This window comes from Phocoena sinus, chromosome 2 (assembly GCF_008692025.1).
Source record: "Phocoena sinus isolate mPhoSin1 chromosome 2, mPhoSin1.pri, whole genome shotgun sequence".
Lineage (NCBI taxonomy): Eukaryota > Metazoa > Chordata > Mammalia > Artiodactyla > Phocoenidae > Phocoena > Phocoena sinus.
In genome coordinates this window covers 92,022,829-92,042,302 of record NC_045764.1, presented here as the reverse complement: position 1 = coordinate 92,042,302, position 19,474 = coordinate 92,022,829, and the positions used below count along the sequence as shown (strand labels likewise).

Sequence of the window (19,474 nt, the reverse complement as noted above, 5' to 3'; positions counted from 1 at the left end):
TGAGTTCTATCAAACATTCAAGGAATGGATAATTCTATCCTTACAAAAACTGCTCAACAGAATATAAAAACGGGACATTCTCTGATTCATCGTACGAAACTCGCATAACCTGGATGCCAAAACCCATAGAAGATGTACAAGAAATTAAAATCATAGGCCAATCTTACTTTGAACATATGACAAAAAACTCTAAATAAAATTCTGGAAAATAGAATCTGTGTGTGTGTGTGTGTGTGTGTGTGTGTGTGTGTGTGTGTGTGTATCAAAGCTAAATAGTGGCATCTTGGAAATTCAAGAATGGTTTAACATTAGAAAACCAGTTAATGCAATGCATCACATTAACAGATTAAACGAGGAAATCTATATGATCAATTTAATCAATACAGTTAAGCATTCCACAAAACTGAGTATTCATTCTCAATACTAAAAAAAGAAAAAAATTCACTTAGTAAACCAAGAATAGAAAGAAATATCCTGAACCAAATAAAGAATATTTTTTAAAAATCTACAGTGGGGCTTCCCTGGTGGTGCAGTGGTTGGGAGTTCACCTGCCAATGCAGGGGACACGGGTTTGAGCCCTGCTCAGGGAGGATCCCACATGCCGTGAAGCAACTAAGCCCATGCGCCACAGCTACTGAGCCTGCGCTCTAGAGCCCGGGAGCCACAACTACTGAGCCTGCATGCCGCAACTACTGAAGCCCACGTGCCTAGAGCTCGTGTTCCGCAACATGAGAGGCCACGGCTATGAGAAGCCCACGCACTGCCAACAAAAGAGTAACCCCCGCTCACTACAACTAGAGAAAGCCCACGTGCAGCAACAAAGACCCAACGCAGCCAAAAAATAAATAAAATAAAAATCTTAAAAAAAAAAAGACAATAAAAAATCTATAGTAAACATCATACTTAATGGTGAAATGTGCTAATATTGCCAATAAAGTCAGGAGCAAGAAAGGATGGCCACCATCATTGTTTCTATTCAACATTCTACTTGAGAAAGCAGGGGAGGGAAGAAAACTGTAAAAGAGAAGGAAGAAACAAAAAAAGAAACCACAGAAGATAAGACCAATTAGTAAGTTATTGTAAAATTCTAGGTAAGAAATGATGAATCCCTAAACTGGGCAGCAAAAGTAGAAAGGAGAACACTAAGAAAAATTGAGACATTAAAAAATTATCCAAGTCAGTTGATTTAAAAATTTCCAAGTTTTGACTTCATAACTAAGTTTTAACAAGTCTACTGAGAACATAATACTAATTGAAAATTTTAAAAGCAGGAGGATCAAATGAAGGAAAATGAAATCTAGTATCTATAATACATAATAAGAAAGCATACATGAAGTGCCTATCACATACATATTGAATGCAGAAAAATGTTAATTTCTCTCCCTCAATTTTTCTACTTGACAACATTCTTAATTTATTATTCCCTCTTTATTTTTTTGGCTGCACTGCGTGGCTTGTGGGATTTTAGTTCCCTGACAAGGGATCGAACCTGTGCCCTCTGCAGTGGAAGCATGGAGTCCGGACCACTGGACGGCAATGGAATTCCCCTTATTATTACCTCTTTAAAGCAATTTTACACTACCCACCATGCGACACAGCTAGATAACAGTAATACAAATGATAAAAAGAAACAAAATGTACTTACTGGTAAAAAGATTACTTAGTGAATTTTCTTTTGATGATTCTTTGGAGGGTGAAATGCCAACATGTACAATAAAAATGTATGGTGCATCTTGCCAAGTTTTCAAGGGCTCATGCATTACCTAGAGAAGAAAGAAGACATCAAATCTCCCAATCTTAAGAATTAAGAACACAGGTTGGCGGGAGGTGGGTGAGGAATTGGGAGATGGGGATTGACACATATACACTATTAATACTATGTATAAGACAGATAACTAATGAGAACATACTGTATAGCACAGGGAACTCTATTTAATGCACTGTGGTGACCTAAATGGGAAGGAAATCCAAAAAAGAGGGGATATATGTATATGTAAAGCTGATTCATTTTGCTGTACAGCAGAAACTAACAAAACATTGTAAAGCAACTATAATCCAATAAAAATTAATTTAAAAATTACAAAGTGGCAAAAAAAACCCCACAGGTTAATTACACAATATGAATATTTCGTTCCAGAATGTGCCCAGAAACTTGGTTGAGTCCTTCACTTTTACTCATTAAAACAGTAGCCAAAACAAAACAAACAGGCCTACAGCGTATACAATAAAGTAGGTTAATTATAAATTACTAAAAGGCAGGACATCTTATATTTTGTTATACACAAAAATCTCATGTTTAACATTTTTCTTTTAACAAAGAAAACCTCAATTTAAATTCCTAAAATGAAACTCTACTTAAGCCATGCTAAGATGCTAGGTTATATTTTACACAGATATCCCAAACAAACTAAAGAAATTTAATTTAAATCACCTGGAAAAAATCACCCATGATGACATCGGTGAATTATAAACACCAGCTCCTGAATCTAATTCCCTTTGCTCAATGCCCTTCCCAAGACCACCACAATTTCTGCTAACGAGGTCTCACATTTATATCAAAAATTTAATCTTGGCTAGGCTATATGGAAAGCAAGAGTCACTGTCCCCCAAAGTCAAGAAAGTAGAATAAATAGCCTCCATTGTTTATGGAACTGGTTACCTGATCCAAAGCCAGTTAGTCTGTGCACAGTCCTACCAAAAAGCCATCAAAGGATGTGTTGCCTTAAATGCTAGATGGACTATGGACCTTCACAAAAGCAAGACTAAAACAGAAAGACGAGGGAGATGAACATAGAAAAAGCTTGGCTGCTTCTTCCTCATGTCTGAAAGGAGGCACTACTACTTAGACTTGCAATTTATTACTTTCTGGTCTTAAAGGGAACTTTTATCCAGAGACCTCTGGGTAAGCTTCATTGATCTATGAAACCCCTCAAAGTGGATAATAGATTCTGCATTTTCCTAGGGAGCCACAGCTTTTCTCAAATGCTAAAATTATCCTACAACCCAAGAAAATTCTGAACAAGAGTTCAAAAATTATACTCCATGATACAAATTCAAAGTGTCAAAACAAAGCAGATTAAATGATTCTTCAGCTTTACATTTACTAGGTTATCTTAGTAACTTAAGGACATAAATGTCATGTTGAATCATACGTTGATTTACCTCTGCCTGATAGTCTCTTTCTGACAAAATGCAGGGGCACTTTGTAAGAAAACTGTACATATTCAAAGTTACAGGTAATCATGTCCTATTTATCCACTGAACCTCTCCTGAACTTAACTGTTCATTAACCAGTAAAACTTTGGTATAATAAGCTGCTCTGCTATTAATTTTACATATCTTAAAAATTACCTCTTACAAATCTCAAAGGGACTGATTCTCATATTCCAAGATTTGATAAAGTTTGCACTTAACTCTGAAATATAGATATTTTGACCCTGTAAAAATAATATTCATAGGCTAGGCACTCTGTTAAGCATGTAATATTTATTACTTTCTTTAATTCTCACAACAATCCTATCAGATACTATTACTAGCTCCTTCAACAGGTGAATGGATAAACAAACTGTGGTACATCCAGACAATGAAATATTATTCAGCACTAAAAAGAAATGAACTATCAAGCCAGGAGAAGGCATGGAGAAACCTTAAATGCGTATTACTAAGTGAAAGACACCAATCTGAAAAGACTATATATGATTCCAACTATATGACATCCTGGAAGATGCAAAACTATAGAGACAGTAAAAAAAAAAAATCAGTGATTGCCAGGGGCTTGGGGATAGGGAGGGATGAATAACTGGAGCACAGGGGATTTTTAAGGTAACGAAACTATTCTGTATGATATTATAATGGTGTTTATCTGTCATTTTACACTTCTTAAAACCCAAAGAATGTACAACATAAAGAACTAACCCTAATGTAAACTAGACTTCAGTTGATAATGATGTGTCAATGATGGCTCATCAATTGTAACAAGTGTACCACACTGGTGCAGGATGCTGATGGTGTGGGAGTGTGAGTGTGCATTTGTGGAGGTGGTATGCGGGAACTCTCTGTGTTTTTTGCTCAATTTTGTTGTGAACCTAAAACCGCTCCAAAAAATAAAACTTATTAATAGAAAAAAAATTATAATAGTCAACATATCACATTATTCCTTAAATCAAACCAGAAAATTCAGTTAATCAAGATATTAAATCTTTTCTTAGGGGAAGGGACAGAGAGAGGCCCCTTCCTCTAAAAAACATGTTTTATCAGAGTTTTAATAAAAGTGGGTAGAGATACTGAACTTATTAGTATCCTTTAAATAGGATTATATTCTCTTAGGCTCAATTTCAGGAAGAATAACCAAAGGACAGATAATTCTTTGACTTCTTTTGACTATAAACAAACTAAATATTTCTAAATACTACTTGTGATATTCAACAGGGTCATCTTTTCAGCCAGCTTTAATCACTGGGAACAGGGCTCAAGCCCTGAGTAGAACTTAAAAGTATGCTATGCACAGAAGACCACTGAATAAAGCACAATTACAAACAGCCAATATGCATGTAAATGGATATTCAGCATCAACAATTATTTTTTAATACAATTTACAAAAATTTAACCTGAAAAACTGCATAAATCTGTTTTAAATTATAATAGCCATTGTTTGTGAGGAAAGAGAGAAACGCAATCTTACTTTCTTGGGACCACAAATCACTACAACTTTTCTCTAGAGCACTCTGACAAAACATTACAAAAGAATTTATAAACTGTGCATATACTTGGACCCAACAGTTCCACCTCTAGGAATTTAGGCTAAAGAAAATATTATAAATGTGCACAAAGATACGGCTAGACACTATGAACATGATTCTATCCATAACAGTGAAAATTTGGAAGCAACTCAATGTACATCAACTGGGAGTTAATTATAAAAATCATGGTAAAATAGTAAGCAGCCCAAGAGAGGCCTGAGTAGGCCCTAACTGCTCACCCCGACTGATCTTAAGGCTCTGTACAAGAAGGAAGTAAAAGTTAAAACAGAGTTTTAAATTGTGAAAGAAGACAGACACAGGCCACAAATTGTATGATTCCATTTATATGAAGTGAACAGAACAGGCAAATCCACAGAGACGGAAAGAATAGTGTTTGCCTAGAGCTGGGGGAACAGTGGAATGAGGAGTGACGGTTAATGACTGCATGGTTAGTTTTCGGGGTGATGAAGATGTTCTGGAATTAGACAGTGATTGGTGGCCGTACAACTAAAAACCTCTTAATTGTACATTTTAAAAGGGTAAATTTTGAGATGTACTCTTCCAATTATATTCTATCACAAGATTTTACGTGGAGTTTAAGGTTCTTCCTTAAAAGTTTCTTACTATTTACAAATAATATTTATAAGGTGATAATTACAAAACAATACAGACTGATTGTAGCAAACATGGAAAAGACAGAAAACATAAAAAAGAAAATAAAAATCACTCACAATATCATCCAGATATAACCGTTATTAACATTTTGGTGTATAACTTCCATTCTTAAGTTTCTTTTTAAATGTAAGCATAAGATAAGAATTTAAAATAAACAAACACGGGCTTCCCTGGTGGCGCAGTGGTTGGGAGTCCGCCTGCCGGTGCAGGGGACACGGGTTCGAGCCCTGGTCCGGGAGGATCCCACATGCTGCAGAGCCACTGAGCCCGTGCGCCACAGCTGCTGAGCCTGCGCTCTAGAGCCCGCGAGCCACAACTACTGAGTCCACGTGCCACAACTGCTGAGGCCCGCGTGCCTAGAGCCCGTGCTCTGCAACGGGAGAGGCCACCGCAGTGAGGGGCCTGCACACCCCAGTGAAGAGTAGCCCCCTGTTCCCACAACTGGGGAGGGCCTGTGCGCAGCAACAAAGACCCAGTGCAGCCAAAAGTTAATAAATAAATATTAAAAAAAAATAATAATAAAATAAAATAAAATAAAATAAACAAACACAAGAACACTAAAATGTGTTCAATGCCCTAAATTCCCTATCACACTTACAGTTTTGTCTCCAGTAAAGGTAAGATTTGTTCCATTCTCCTTGGCCTTCAAACAAACAAACAAACAAACAAAAAAGAAAATTAATTCAGAATTTCTACTGTACTCTCAGAAATATATAAAAAGGAAAACAATTACCTCCTGTTTTTCTCCTAAAAGAGGCAATCGATGCATGAAATCCCCAGAAAAACTCTATGAAAGAAATAGAAAACCAAAATTAAAGATGTATAACAGCAAAAGAAAAGCATAGCACAAAATCCACAGAAACAGTTAAAGCAAAACATATAAAAGTAAACATAATAATATGGCAGTAACAGACAAAATACTTCCAATTAACCACAAACAAGTGAATAAAACCTTGCTAGAAACTAAAAAATAGTATCAAACCAAACTGGCCACTCAATTTTTCTATAAGATTACAGATATTGTCATTCTTGACAAAACCTTAGACAGAAAACATACGAGTAGGATAAATGGATGTCATAGTTCCCTGAATTTCTACACATGAGGAAAATGTGGCTCAAAGCTATAAAGCTTTAGATACAGAAATGGGATCTGAACCTAAGATTCCTAACTCTGAGGTCCACTGCTCCTTCCATCACAACACATGCCATGCCTGTAAAAAAAACCTCCACTAATTACCTTTCTTACCAGTTATCAGCAAAGGAGGCATTATCCTTCCTGAGTAATTAGGGCATGTATTTCAATTCTACATTAGACTGGAGGAGGAAACCTTATGAAGAGGGGTTTATGCCAAAACCCTGGAAAGCTGATAGCAGATCTAAAAGTAGTGAACCTTGGGCAACAATATACAACAGGTAACTTTCCACAATCAAATCCAAGAAAGGCCAACCAATCCTCCTAGCCTGGGGGATAAATTTGGAAAACCAACAGAAAACCCCCTACTCAACATCACATTGTGCCTAGCTTTCTTTTTCTACCATACTTCCACTATTTTAAAGCTATTTTCTTTTTATCCGAGGTCATAAAATCTACAGTATGACAAGAACACAACCCTTGTAGTTCAATTATCAATGACTTCATTTGCTCATCAATTAATAATTATTAAGTAAAAGACTTCTTATCAATAAACTTTACTTCTAGTAAGTAGACAGGAAACCTAACTTTCCATGAACTTGCCTCTTCAAGGAAAGGTGCTAAATAATCTGAAGCAGTATTTAAATGCAGTAAAACAAAGTAAAGGCTATAGCTAAAATAACTATTTTCAACACCTATAAAATACATAATTTTTCTATCAAAAAACTGGGGTCAGATTCTACTTCTAAGAAAGGAGAATTTTATAATATAAACCCCATTTATATGATTACATATATATAAGCATTGAAATATACAATATTGGGAATTCCCTGGCAGTCCAGTAGTTAGGACTTGGTGCTTTCACTGCCATGGCCCAGGTTCAATCCCTGGTCAAGGAACTAAGATCCCACAAGCCACAGAGCACGGCCAAAAAATAATAATAATAATATAAAATAAAATAAACAATATTATTCACCTCTTCCCCTTTATTCGAAAAAAGTTGTAAAGTTCAACCCTTTGATTTCAAGTCTATAGTAGGAAAATCTAAAGATGTTGATTCTGGGATATATCAATTAGATGAGATGACAAGAGGCTTAAAAAATGAGGGTTTCAAAAGTCCATCAATGGATGAATGGATAAAGAAAATGTGGTATATACGTACAATGAAATATTATTCAGCCTTAAAAAAGAAATGAAATTCTGATGCATGGTATATGGACGAACCCTGAAAACATTTTATTACGTTAAAGAAGCCAAAATAATACTGTACGATTTTACTTCTTTGAGATATCTAGAGCAGTCAGATTAACGGAGAAAGAAAGTAGAATAGTTGTTACCAGGGAAGTGGAAGTGGAAGTGGGGGTGGGTGTTTTTATTATTTAATCGTTATGAAGTAACCACTACAGATGATGAAAAAGTTCTGGAGATGGCTAGTGTTGATAGTTGCACAACAAGGTGAATGTACTTAATGTAACTGAATGGCACACTTAAAAATGGTTATAAATGGTAAATTCTATGTTATATATATTTTACTATAATAAAAAAAACCGGGGCTTTGCTTTTTACACACAAAGGAAAGCACATCCTCTCTCTGAGATGAATATTTAAGTGGCTGACTATGTACCATATACATGAACATAGTCATGTATGATGACTTGTTCAGAACATGATTCTAACTTGTTTCTGTCAGAAGGAATTGAGGAGTGAGAAATGCATATTACCAAAAATACAGCCATCATATTATTCACCTCTTCTATTTCCCTCCAACTACTATCAAATATTACCTGTGTTTTAAAGAGTTCACTGCAGTTTTGGAACAATTTTGATGATGTTTGATATTTCCCAGACAAGCCTTTTTTTTCCTTAAGGTTTTCCAAGTATGTCTCCACTTCTTCTGCCTGGAAAAACAGAGAAAATACAAAGTATTTAACTTATGTAAGATATTTAAAAGAAAACAAATAGATTGCCTTTGGTACAAATATAGTTTTGGATTTGCTGTTTTTAAAATTAACAATATCTTGGGCTTCCTTGGTGGCGCAGTGGTTAAGAATCCTCCTGCCAATGCAGGGGATGCCGGTTCAAGCCCTGGTCTGGGAAGATCCCACATGCCACAGAGCAACTAAGCCTGTGCACCACAACTACTGAGCTTGTGCTCCAGAGCCTGCAAGCCACAACTACTGAGCCCACGTGCCACAACTACTGAAGTCCTAGAGCCCGTGCTCTGAAACAAGAGAAGCCATTGCAATGAGAAGCCTGCGCACGGCAACAAAGAGTAGCCCCCGCTCGCCACAACTAGAGAAAGCCCGCGCGCAGCAGCGAAGATCCAATGCAGCCAAAAATAAATAAATAAAAATAAATAAATTTACAAAATAAATAAATAAAATTAACAACATCAGATAAAGACTATATATTAGTATTCAAGAATCTAATAGTATTGGACTCTAAAGTGCAGAATTCTAGTCTATGACTCATGAAGGATAGTTCCTCTTAAAAATTCTAGGAAGACTGGGAAACTGTCAGAGTCCACAGGGTTTTGTTATAAGAAAATATACTTACAAGAGTTCCTTGACTAAATTAACACCACCACCAACAACAAAAAAAAACTTGTGCTTCTAAGCTAGAGCACAAAACTGTTGTAGCCACTCACAGCCCACTATTAATACTATGAAAAAAAAAATCATCATTTCTCTGGCTTCATCAGTTCTGTGAGTTTTCTCCCATACCAACATCCCTAATCTCACCCTCTTTTTTTCGAAGCTCTAATTTCACACCTCCAACTATTTGCTTGTCATTTCCATAATTCTGTCCTGTGACAATTCAAAATAATTTTTACATTCTTAAGTTGTCCTACCCATGAAGACTGAATCTGATAAGCTTAACCAGTTTTTATCACAAGTTTCAAGCATATGTAAACTTAACTAGTGCTCAATTAGGAGAAAAGGTCAATGATATTTCAAACCATATTCTGGAAATATTTCTCTAAATTCTTCAGTCCTCATCACACCAATCTTACCCAATGTTATATAACAAAAGCAAAATACAATCAGCAACACTACAAAAAAGATAATGTAAAACCCTAATACTGGGCAGAAATTCAAAATGCTTAAGGTTTAAAAAACCAACTGGATGGTGGACATTTTTTAAAGACTAGTCCTATTATTTTTTTAAAAGAAACCTCAAGAATAGTAGGGGAAATGTAAAAAAGAAAAGAAATGATGCAAATAGTGGGATGAAAACAGAATGCAAAAGGCCTGAAAAATCCATCTAGGAGCTACATATCTTCAATGCTCATATACAGTGTATTATAGCAACTCTGAAAGTGTGGCCCATGGATGCTTTCATGAGGTTTAAGAGGTCAAAATTATTTTCATCTTCATCATCATCATCATCATCTATTTGCCTTGTACTGACAGTGCAAAAGTAATGATGCGAAAAATGGCAGCCTCCTATCAGTGGTACCTAACTGTACTAGTTAGTAGTCATTGTACTCTCACAGTCACAAACTTGCAGTTAAAAAAAAAAAGGCCAGTTTTATGTAAGAATGCCCTTGATGAAACAGTAAAAATTATTAATGTCATTAAATCTGGACCTTTGAGCACATGCCTTTTAAAATATTCTATCAGACAAAAAAATAAGTATGCGAAATACTATAAATGACTGTCTTAAGACAAAGCACTTTGCAACTATTTTAACTTGTAAGCTAAACTATCCACCGTTTTCATTTACTTGAAAGAATGACCAACAAACTACAGATATTCAGACTTGGGTATTTGGGAGATATTTTCCTGAAAATGGGCAAAGGGAGGCTGTCACGTCAAGGAAGGCAACTGACAGCATTCATTGTCAATAATAAAATTTCAGGGACTTCCCCCAGTGGTTCAGTGGTAAAGAATCCACCTTCCAATGCAGGGGACTTGGGTTCGATCCCCGGTTGGGGAACTAAGATCCCACATGCTGTGGGACAACTAAGCCCACATGCCACAGCTAGAGAGCCCGCGTGTCACAAACTACAGAGCCCACACGCTCTGGAACCTGCATGCCACAACTACAGAGCCCAGGCGCCCCAGAGCCTGCATGCCACAACTAGAGAAGAGAAAACCCGCACACCACGACTAGAGAGAAGGCCACGCACTGCAACTAGAGAGAAGTCCTCGCACCGCAACGAAAGATCCTGCATGCTGCGATGAAAATCCCGCATACCGCAACTAAGACCTGACGCAGCCAAAAATAAATAAATAATAAAGTCTTCTTGGACCTTGAAAAAAATTTTTTTTATTAAAAAATAAGTAAATAAATAAAATTTGAGCTTTCAAGTAAAAACTGGAATTTTGGAAAACTTGCATGTTCCCTACCATGATTTATAGTTTCCGATACTTACAGAGTATCTGATGAGACTGAAAGGTCATATTAACAAATGTAATTTTGAATTAATTGTAAAATGAATTAGTATTTGGAAGGTTTATATAATTCAGCCAACCAATATTTTCTAAGTGACCATGAAAGATGCTGTCAAATCAGACATGGGCAAAAGACCATTCAAAGTGCAAGACATACCAATTTATTTTAATATAACAGAGCACAGAAAAAGTTCAGTGATATGGTTTCAGATTCCACACTGCAACTAACCTTTAAGAAACTCCACTTATTGCATTTGGGTATAGAATCGAAGAACAATATCCACAATTACCTGAAAACACTATTAAAATACCATTCCCTTTTCCAACTACATATCTGTGTGAGGCCACATTTTGTGCATACACTTCAACCAAAATAACACATCACAATAGACTGAGTGAAGGAAGTATAAGAATCCAGCTATCTTCTATTACACTAGATATTAAACAAATAGATTGGCAAAAATACAAAATAACACCACTCTTCCCAGTTTCTTTGAAAAATAGTTTTCACAAATTAATAAATATTTCTGTATTTTTCTGTTTTAATTTCTAATACAGTAACCCACATGAATAAAGGCTTTTTTGGGGTCTGTAGTAAGTAAACACAGTTCTGAGACCAATAAGTTTGAGAACTGATAGTACAAATTTGCCTGCATATTGGGAAGCATGATTCTAGTTCCAGTTCTTCTCCATAGCTACATGACACTCTTTCCTCTATCAGGTTGGGACCCGATGATATCTAAACTCTAAGAAAAGCCTGTAATTTTATGTTCCATACCTTGAAGTTGTAGATTTCATTGTAACAGTCAGCACTTTTCAGATACCAGGTTATATTCAAAGATACATCACAAGGTTCTCCATCAACTATAAAAGAAGAAATCTTTGTGAATAAAAGATAATTCCCAAACAAAGCATTTTTCCTAAACTATTACCCCACATCCCATTTCCTGCTAAACTAAGATACTCAAAGACCATCCTTTCTCCAAACAGAAGGTAATGAAGTAATACATTTTAAAAGAACTAGATATTCTTCAGTTAAAAGTAAGAATTGTTGCTCACAGAAATAAAAAGCAGTTAAGGATTTTTAACCTTTGAAACCGCGTATCTATTTTTATGCCTTAAAATCTTCATTTCTGATTCTCTCTTGGGAAAAAACCTGGAAGTGATAAAGCAGCCTTAAGTTAAAATCAGTCTTCTGTTATCATTTAAATATTTACTGAGCAGAGCACTTAAGTATACAAAGATACATGGCACTGTGTTAGGCCAAACAGGGGAACAGAAGGGAACAAATTATTGAAGACTCTTAAGTCTTAAAAAAGATTCTAGTTGAAGAGTCAGGAATGTGACATTAGGAATGTCACAAGGCAACAAAAATAGTTCCACTGAGGGAAAACCTCATGGCTTAAACCTTGAGAGATATCAAAATTGGATAGAAAAGGACTATCAACAAAAAGCAAACCTGACTGGGGAAGGCAGGAATAGAAAAAACAAAGATAAAAAGAGTTATTAGATTCTTTTTAAAACTCACCTTAAGAGAAGCCTCAAGGAACCTCATGAAATCATAGAAGCCTCACATAACTCATTCAACATATTTTGGAGCACAATATTCTAGTGAACCAAAGCATTAGTCTGAAGACTTGGGGTGTAAACCTGACTATATGACTGTTAACTGTCTCACCTGGGGGAAGTCAGTATTTCCTTTTATCTTTGATTCCAGCTGAGGAAGGGAAAATATACTAGAAATACATACTTTGTGCAAATGTGACAAAGATAAACACGACTGCATCTAAAAACCTACTTTTGGTTCTTAAAAGAAGCACACCTAAAATTACAAACTTTCCCTTTTCTTTGGTTTAAGTGGTTTTCTCAGACTAATTTTTAAGCGGCACACTTTTATAAAGCTCAACTTTTATAAGGCTTTTATAAGGCTAAAATACACAAAAATCTGATGTGTTGGATAGAATGTATGGAAATGCTGAAATGGATACTGCAATCTTGTTATGAACTACTCAGTAGAACCAAACAGAAAAGGAATTAATTAAATAAAAGCCCTAACAGGAGATTTGCAGGGAAATGTGCCTGCAAAAATACTACTATTTATGTTAAAAGACATATAATTTTTTTTTTTTGGCCACGCCGCGAGGCTTGCAGGATCTTAGTCCCCAGACCAGGGACTGAACCCTGGCCCTCTGCAGTGAAAGCTCGGAGTTCTAACCACTGTACCATCAGGGAATTCCCAAAACACATAGAACTTTAAATGAATGGCTTTAAGAGACAATGAAAATGGTCCTGCCACATTCCTCACCTTCCCTTGGCTGGCAGGTCTAGTCCCTAAGAATCTTACATGAGCCAGGTGCAGGTGTAAGGGAGAAGTGGCTACCTCTAGAAAGGACTGGAGTTCCAAGCTTTGAGCAAATCTCACTTCTTTCTCCAAAACAGACATTTTTAATGTAGGTGAAAAATTGTAATTTTAGGCTTAAAAAGAAAAGAAAAGAAAATGGCCCTGCCAATTTCATGGAAATCTATTGTATACCACACCCACAAAAGCATAAAATCAGAGACAAGGTAAGTATGAGAAAACACAGAAGTAACAAAGTGAAAGACAATGCAAATTTTAAGAAGCTTCAAACCCTCCAAAAACAACGAAACACAAACACTTCAAAATATGCAGTTTGACCAAAAACCACTAGAAAAATCATTAGAACAAAATACAGGTAAGAAGAAACTGTACAAAATAAAAGGACAGAATAGCATACAGGCTGTCAGGGTATCTCAAAAGACAAAATACTGCTATCCCTAAAAGCTCTTCTTTTCTACAAAGCCAACCTCACAAGAAATACCAGCGTGTCAGAGTAGATTTGATTTAAATCAAACTTAAATTATCAGCCAAGAGATCATATTTTCATGGACACAGGACATTCTTCATAGAAATTGTACCTAACCCCTCCATCCCACCAGGCTATAATCTCAATAAGAGAAAGGGTTTTTTCTATCACTTCCTTGCTGTCTAAAACAGTGCCTGGCACTATACATAGTAGGTGTTCAGTAACTACCTACTAACTGATTAAAAGAATAAAATCATCCAACTATGACATACTTTGCATTTTCATAGAGAGAAATATGCATAGGAGCACACATGGATCTGGATTTTTATTCCTGATCTTGAAACGGAGCTGCCCGTGATCATTCATTCTCTAAAACTAAAGCCAGTTTCAGAAATAAAAGGAAGCTTTTCTTTAATACACAATGGGGTATTCTGGATTCAGATACAGTGGTTTTCCCACTGGACAGACTGGTTTTGTTCTACGTATCCCTATTTCCTGGTAATTATCTTTGAGCTTCCTCTTCCAAAGATCCAAGTGGTAAAATACTCCTTCAGCAAACAAAAGCTTTACTGAACATATTTGTTCAGAGCCAATGGTCTGACAAACCTAGGTCATGTGTCCAGTAAACATCTAACAAGCACACAAAAACAAAATCGGCAGTTATCTCTATGGCTCAGAACAGATTAAAACCCATGGAGGAGATCAACCAAAACAATGTGTCAAACTATATATTGTTAACACCAGAAAAACAAGAGAAGAAGATAAAGTTCATAAAAGTAAGTATTCTAAAGATTGTTCTGTGAAAGGACCTTAGTTACACTACATAGGTTTATACCTAGATAGTGCTGGACTATTAAATTTCAGAACTTATGTTGAGAGTAAGTCATCAGAGGTAGAAAACAGGTAATTTTAAAGTTTAAAGATCACTCAAAAACTCGAATAAAAACTTCATGAAATGCAAAAACTCACATTTCAGGAAGATAGTGGTATTTTTGAAGAGGATCTTTCCAAAACTAAAATAATTTTTCCCCTGCAAAGATAAAGGAGAGATAATTAGCATCAGATCACTTTAATTCCCAAAGCAGAATATAACTGATATAAAAAGCTAAAATTTATAAAATGTTGACGTTAGTTTTCATAACACACACACACAAAAAGGCATCAATATCCTTCCTTTTAGTAAAATTCAACCATATCCAAACTGCAGGATTTTGAAGCTTGGTGCAGAGACAAGTTTTTTCTTTTTTCCACAGGCCATGAAGCAAGGACTCCAGAAGGAAGGCTGCTAGAAATCCTAACCTAACTTAAATCTTTCTAAAAGGTACTCCTTAATCAGTTCATTCCCTTTACTCACTAACCACCGTCCAGAATAACCAATCATTTCTTCAAATAAACTATTCTATGAGCAGACAGCCATATTTAACTATTAACCATTTTACAGGTAACAAATAAATACCTAAAACTGAGAATCTGAACATCGTCACCAAATTAACAAAAGCTGTAATTCTTACCATATCAAAAGTTCAAATAAGATTTGGGCATTACAACCAGTGAGCAGAGCAGAACAAAAAGGCTACCGTGGTTTTAATAAGACTAATGCTTTTCGGCATTTCCAGCCAGCATCTGATTTGTCGGCTCACAGCACTATAGCTCTTACTCAAACGACGTTTCAAAAAGGTGGTAAAGGGAAGAAAGGGTCAACCAATCCAGTTAATTATCCTTAAGAAAAACTAACTTATCATAAGAAATTTTAGAATACTGTTTCTTCCGTTTTAAACATTCTCACGTTAGAATACATCATTTTAAATGCCTAGGCTTCCTAATTACACGGCAGGGCTTAGAATAACCATTTCAAAGTCCAAATGAAATCAACCAACTTCGTAAGTAGAATTATCCAGTAACAAAAAAGTGCAGAGAAAAAAAAAAGAAAGAAGAAAGAAAGATGTCTATTTACATATTCCTCTCATCCAACCCGGGGTCACAAGATTCTGTGAAACTTCTGCTGAAAGAGAAACCACTCTCCACCTACACATCAAGTTTACACGTTTCCAGTCAGGCAATGAAAGTTCTCTGCCTTTGCTGATAAGAAACCGCTCCACCGCCACTCTCCGCTCCTGAATTGACCCTGACATTCCTGCTAATTTACCCAAAGAAGTGTACGGCTTCCCGCTCCAGGGAGGTGAGTCCCGGTTAAGCAGCTACACAGACACTCCCGGCAATCCCACCCCTTTGGAAGCGGACTTCAGTGGAACCTTCATGGACCCCTTGGGCTGCCGTAGCCCCACCCCTTGCTCCTCCGGGCTCAGTTGCTCCTGAAGTGACCACTCACCGACGGTATCGGAATGTGCCACTTGGATCGGTCGGCAGCAGCGACGGATGCCGGTCCTACACTGAAAAGCGACAATGGGGACGTCTGAGCCCCCAGGAGAAGAAGAATGACAGGCAGCACCTGAAGCCACGCAGCCGCCGCCATCTTCACAGCCGTGGAGCGCCTACCGAAAGCATTTCACCTTCTTCCGGTTTGTCCCGCCCTCTTCCGGCTCCGCTCTGGGGGCGGGATAATCCGGGTCCTCAAAACCTCTGGTGGCTTGTTTGTTTAGCGACTCAGCGGCCCCGCCCTCAGGCAGTTGTCAGGCTTGGTATGAGGCTTTGGACCTACTGCGCAGGCGTCTTCCTGCCGTAACCTGGTCACCTTGGAGTGTTAGAATGATCCACAAAAGTTACCAGCCGAGTCTGTTGGCTCTTCTCTCTCCCAGCCCTTAAAGGGTTTGGGGACCAGGGAAGAACCCCATGTGGCGTTTGGCTCTCTCCTCCTCTCGTTCGCCCCAGTCCCTCATCGTTTGAGTCAGACGCTGGGGCCAAAAGTCTGGCTGCCTGTTTAGCGTGTAGTAGTGAGTACTCGGTTTCCGGAGGTATTTAAGCAAAGACTGGAGTTTGGCGGTGGTGGAGTATAAGCCTTCCTAAACGGAATAATGTAGTAGACAACCCCTTTTAAAAGACCCTTCTAGTCGTGAAGAGTATGATGTAGAGTTTGGTCGGAGAACATCAACCTCCAGCAACAACCCCGCCGGCACTTCCTACTCAAAACTAAAATACAGGAGAGAGTGGGTCAGTTTTCAGTATCCGTGGCGTGACAGTCACTGAGGTAGATCTGCAGAAGCTTCTACCTAATCACGCAGGCCGTGTCGGTACTTCCTCGTTCTCACGCCCTTGGTCTGCATCCTCTAGGGCTCTTTGAGTACACGCCTCCTCGGATGCAAAAACCTTTTCGGTTTCTAATGAAGGCAGTTCCTCATCAGCTACTCAGAACCAAGAAAAATTTGCCAGATAAATCTCTGTAGAAACCCTAATTTGGGCCTGGAAATCCCGGGAGCAAGTGTCAATTTGTCACTCCTTAAGGACATGAAAGTCCCAGAAACTTGATGGTGGTGAAGTGCTGGCGGTTATTTAGAAAGACTGACAATCTAAAAGATCGCCTGGGGCCTTGGCCTGAGATCTGGGAGCCTGTGAAGTGACTGGGAAGCCATGGACGCAGCTGAGAAAATCAGGTAAAGGCCCAGTGGTCCAGCAGGGACTGACCCCAGGGCCCACGGAAGCAGGGGATAGGTAGTACCTGAAAACAACATTCTGGCTTTGAAGACTTTATTTTTTTATAAATTTTATTTATTTATTTTCGGCTGCGTTGGGTCTTCATTGCTGCGTGCGGCTTTTCTCTAGTTGCGGGGAGCCGGGGCTACTCTGTTGCCGTGCGCGGACTTCTCGTTAAGATGGCTTCCTTTGTTGTAGAGCACAGGCTCTAGGCGCGCGGACTTCAGTAGTTGTGGCTCGTGGGCTTTAGAGCGCAGGCTCAGTAGTTGTGGCACATGGGCTTAGTTGCTCCGCGGCACACAGGCTGAAACCTGTGGCCCCTGCATTAGCAGGCAGATTCCTAACCACTGCGCCACCAGGGAAGACCCTGAAGACTTTATAGATTGTTTGATTGCATGTCTTATTTGCATATTTTATGCAAATCTCTAGCCTTCTCAATTCCCCACGGAATTAATTGATATTAATAGCCTCTCATGAAATACTTGAAGGATGGTTAACAAAACCGGAAGAATTGTTATCAGAACTCTTTTTTTTTAACGTTAACATGGTGGTATTTTATTTATCTTATAAATTTATTTATTTTTGGCTGTGTTGGGTCTTCGTTGCTGCGCAAGGGCTTTCTCTAGTTGTGGTGAGCCGGGGCTACTTGTTGCGGTGCGCGGGCTTCTCATTGCAGTGGCTTCTCTTGTTGTGGAGCACGGCCCTAGCTGTGTGGGCTTCAGTAGTTGTGGCACGCGGGCTTGGTAGTTGTAGCTCGTGGGCTCTAGAGCACAGGCTCAATAGTTGTGGTGCACAAGCTTAGTTGCTCCACGGCATGTGGGATCTTCCCAGACCAGGGCTCAAACCCGTGTCCCCTGCATTGGCAGATGGATTCTTAACCACTACGCCACCAGGGAAGCCCTGTGATCAGAACTCTTAACACATGAATTTCAAACAGGTTGCTTTCCAGGTTCAGCTAAGTACATCTCTTCCTATATCATTCCAGAGTTTATTCTTCAAAACTGGAAAGATCTTTGACATAAACCACAGCAAGATCTTTTTTGACCTACCTCCTAGAGTAACAGAAATAAAAACAAAAATAAACAAATGGGACTTAATTAAAAGCTTTTGCACAGCAAGGGAAACCATGAACAGGACAAAAAGACAACCCTCAGAATGGGAGAAAATATTTGCAAATGAAACAACAGACAAAGGATTAATCTCCAAAATGTACAAACAGCTCATGGAGCTCAATATCAAAAAAACAATCCAGTTAAAAAATGGGCAGAAGACCTAAATAGACATTTCATCAAGGAAGACATACAGATGGCCAAGAGGCACATGAAAAGATGCTCACCATCACTAATTATTAGAGAAATACAAATCAAAACTATGATGAGGTATCACCTCATGCTGGTCAGAATGGGCATTATCATAAAATCTAGAAACAATAAATCCTGGAAAGAGTGTGGTGAAAAGGGAACCCTCCTGCACTGCCGGTGGGGATGTAAATTGATACAACCACTACGGAAAACAGTATGGAATTTCCTTAAAAAACTAAAAATAGAACTACCATATGACCCAGCAATCCCACTACTGGGCATATACCATGAGAAAACCATAATTCAAAAAGATACATGTACCACAATGTTCATTGCAGCACTATTTACAATAGCCAGGACATGGAACCAACCTAAATGTCCATCGACAGATGAATGGATAAAGAAGATGTGGCACATATATACAGTGGAATATTACTCAGCCATAAAAAAAACGAAACTGAGTTATTTGTAGTGAGGTGGATGGACCTAGAGTCTGCCATACAGAGTGAAGTAAGTCAGAAAGAGAAAAACAAATACCGTATGCTAACACATATATATGGAATCTAAAGAAAAAGAAAAGGAAAAAAATGTTCAGAAGAACCTAGGGGCAAGATGGGAATAAAGATGCAGACCTACTGGAGAATCAACTTGAGGATACGGGGAGGGGGAAGGGTAAGCTGGGACAAAGTGAGAGAGTGGCATGGACATGTATACACTACCAAACGTAAAATAGCTAGTGGGAAGCAGCCGCATAGCAGAGGGAGATCAGCTCTGTGCTTTGTGACCACCTAGAGGGGTGGGATAGGGAGGGTGGGAG

The 19,474-nt window shown here is 38.0% G+C and overlaps 2 protein-coding genes across 12 annotated transcripts in view; one reads left to right on the top strand and one right to left on the bottom strand.

The window, feature by feature from the left end:
- The window catches only part of TMEM87A (transmembrane protein 87A), a 51,770-nt gene extending 35,434 nt beyond the window's left edge, over positions 1 to 16,336 (bottom strand). Inside the window, exons 1-7 of one of the 5 annotated variants that reach the window (XR_004347984.1) lie at positions 16,098 to 16,310; positions 14,738 to 14,798; positions 11,722 to 11,807; positions 8,331 to 8,444; positions 6,148 to 6,201; positions 6,013 to 6,057; positions 1,646 to 1,763 (exon numbers count right to left, since the gene is read on the bottom strand). Coding sequence is in view for 4 of the 5 variants with exons in the window: in XM_032619124.1 (XP_032475015.1) it covers positions 1,646 to 1,763; positions 6,013 to 6,057; positions 6,148 to 6,201; positions 8,331 to 8,444; positions 11,722 to 11,807; positions 14,738 to 14,798; positions 16,098 to 16,241 (622 nt within the window). In the remaining variant the exon portion in view is untranslated. Of the gene's footprint in view, positions 1 to 1,645; positions 1,764 to 6,012; positions 6,058 to 6,147; positions 6,202 to 8,330; positions 8,445 to 11,721; positions 11,808 to 14,737; positions 14,799 to 16,097 lie in introns of all 5 variants that reach the window. The other 4 variants (XM_032619124.1, XM_032619145.1, XM_032619154.1 and 1 more) reach the window with 4 other exon arrangements.
- Positions 16,088 to 19,474, top strand: part of GANC (glucosidase alpha, neutral C) — a 79,647-nt gene continuing 76,260 nt past the window's right edge. For 5 of the 7 annotated variants that reach the window (XR_004347978.1, XR_004347977.1, XM_032619083.1 and 2 more), the window contains exon 1: positions 16,437 to 17,316. Coding sequence is in view for 3 of the 7 variants with exons in the window: in XM_032619083.1 (XP_032474974.1) it covers positions 17,294 to 17,316 (23 nt within the window). In the remaining 4 variants the exon portion in view is untranslated. Of the gene's footprint in view, positions 16,288 to 16,393; positions 17,317 to 19,474 lie in introns of those variants that run through there. The other 2 variants (XM_032619101.1, XM_032619065.1) reach the window with 2 other exon arrangements.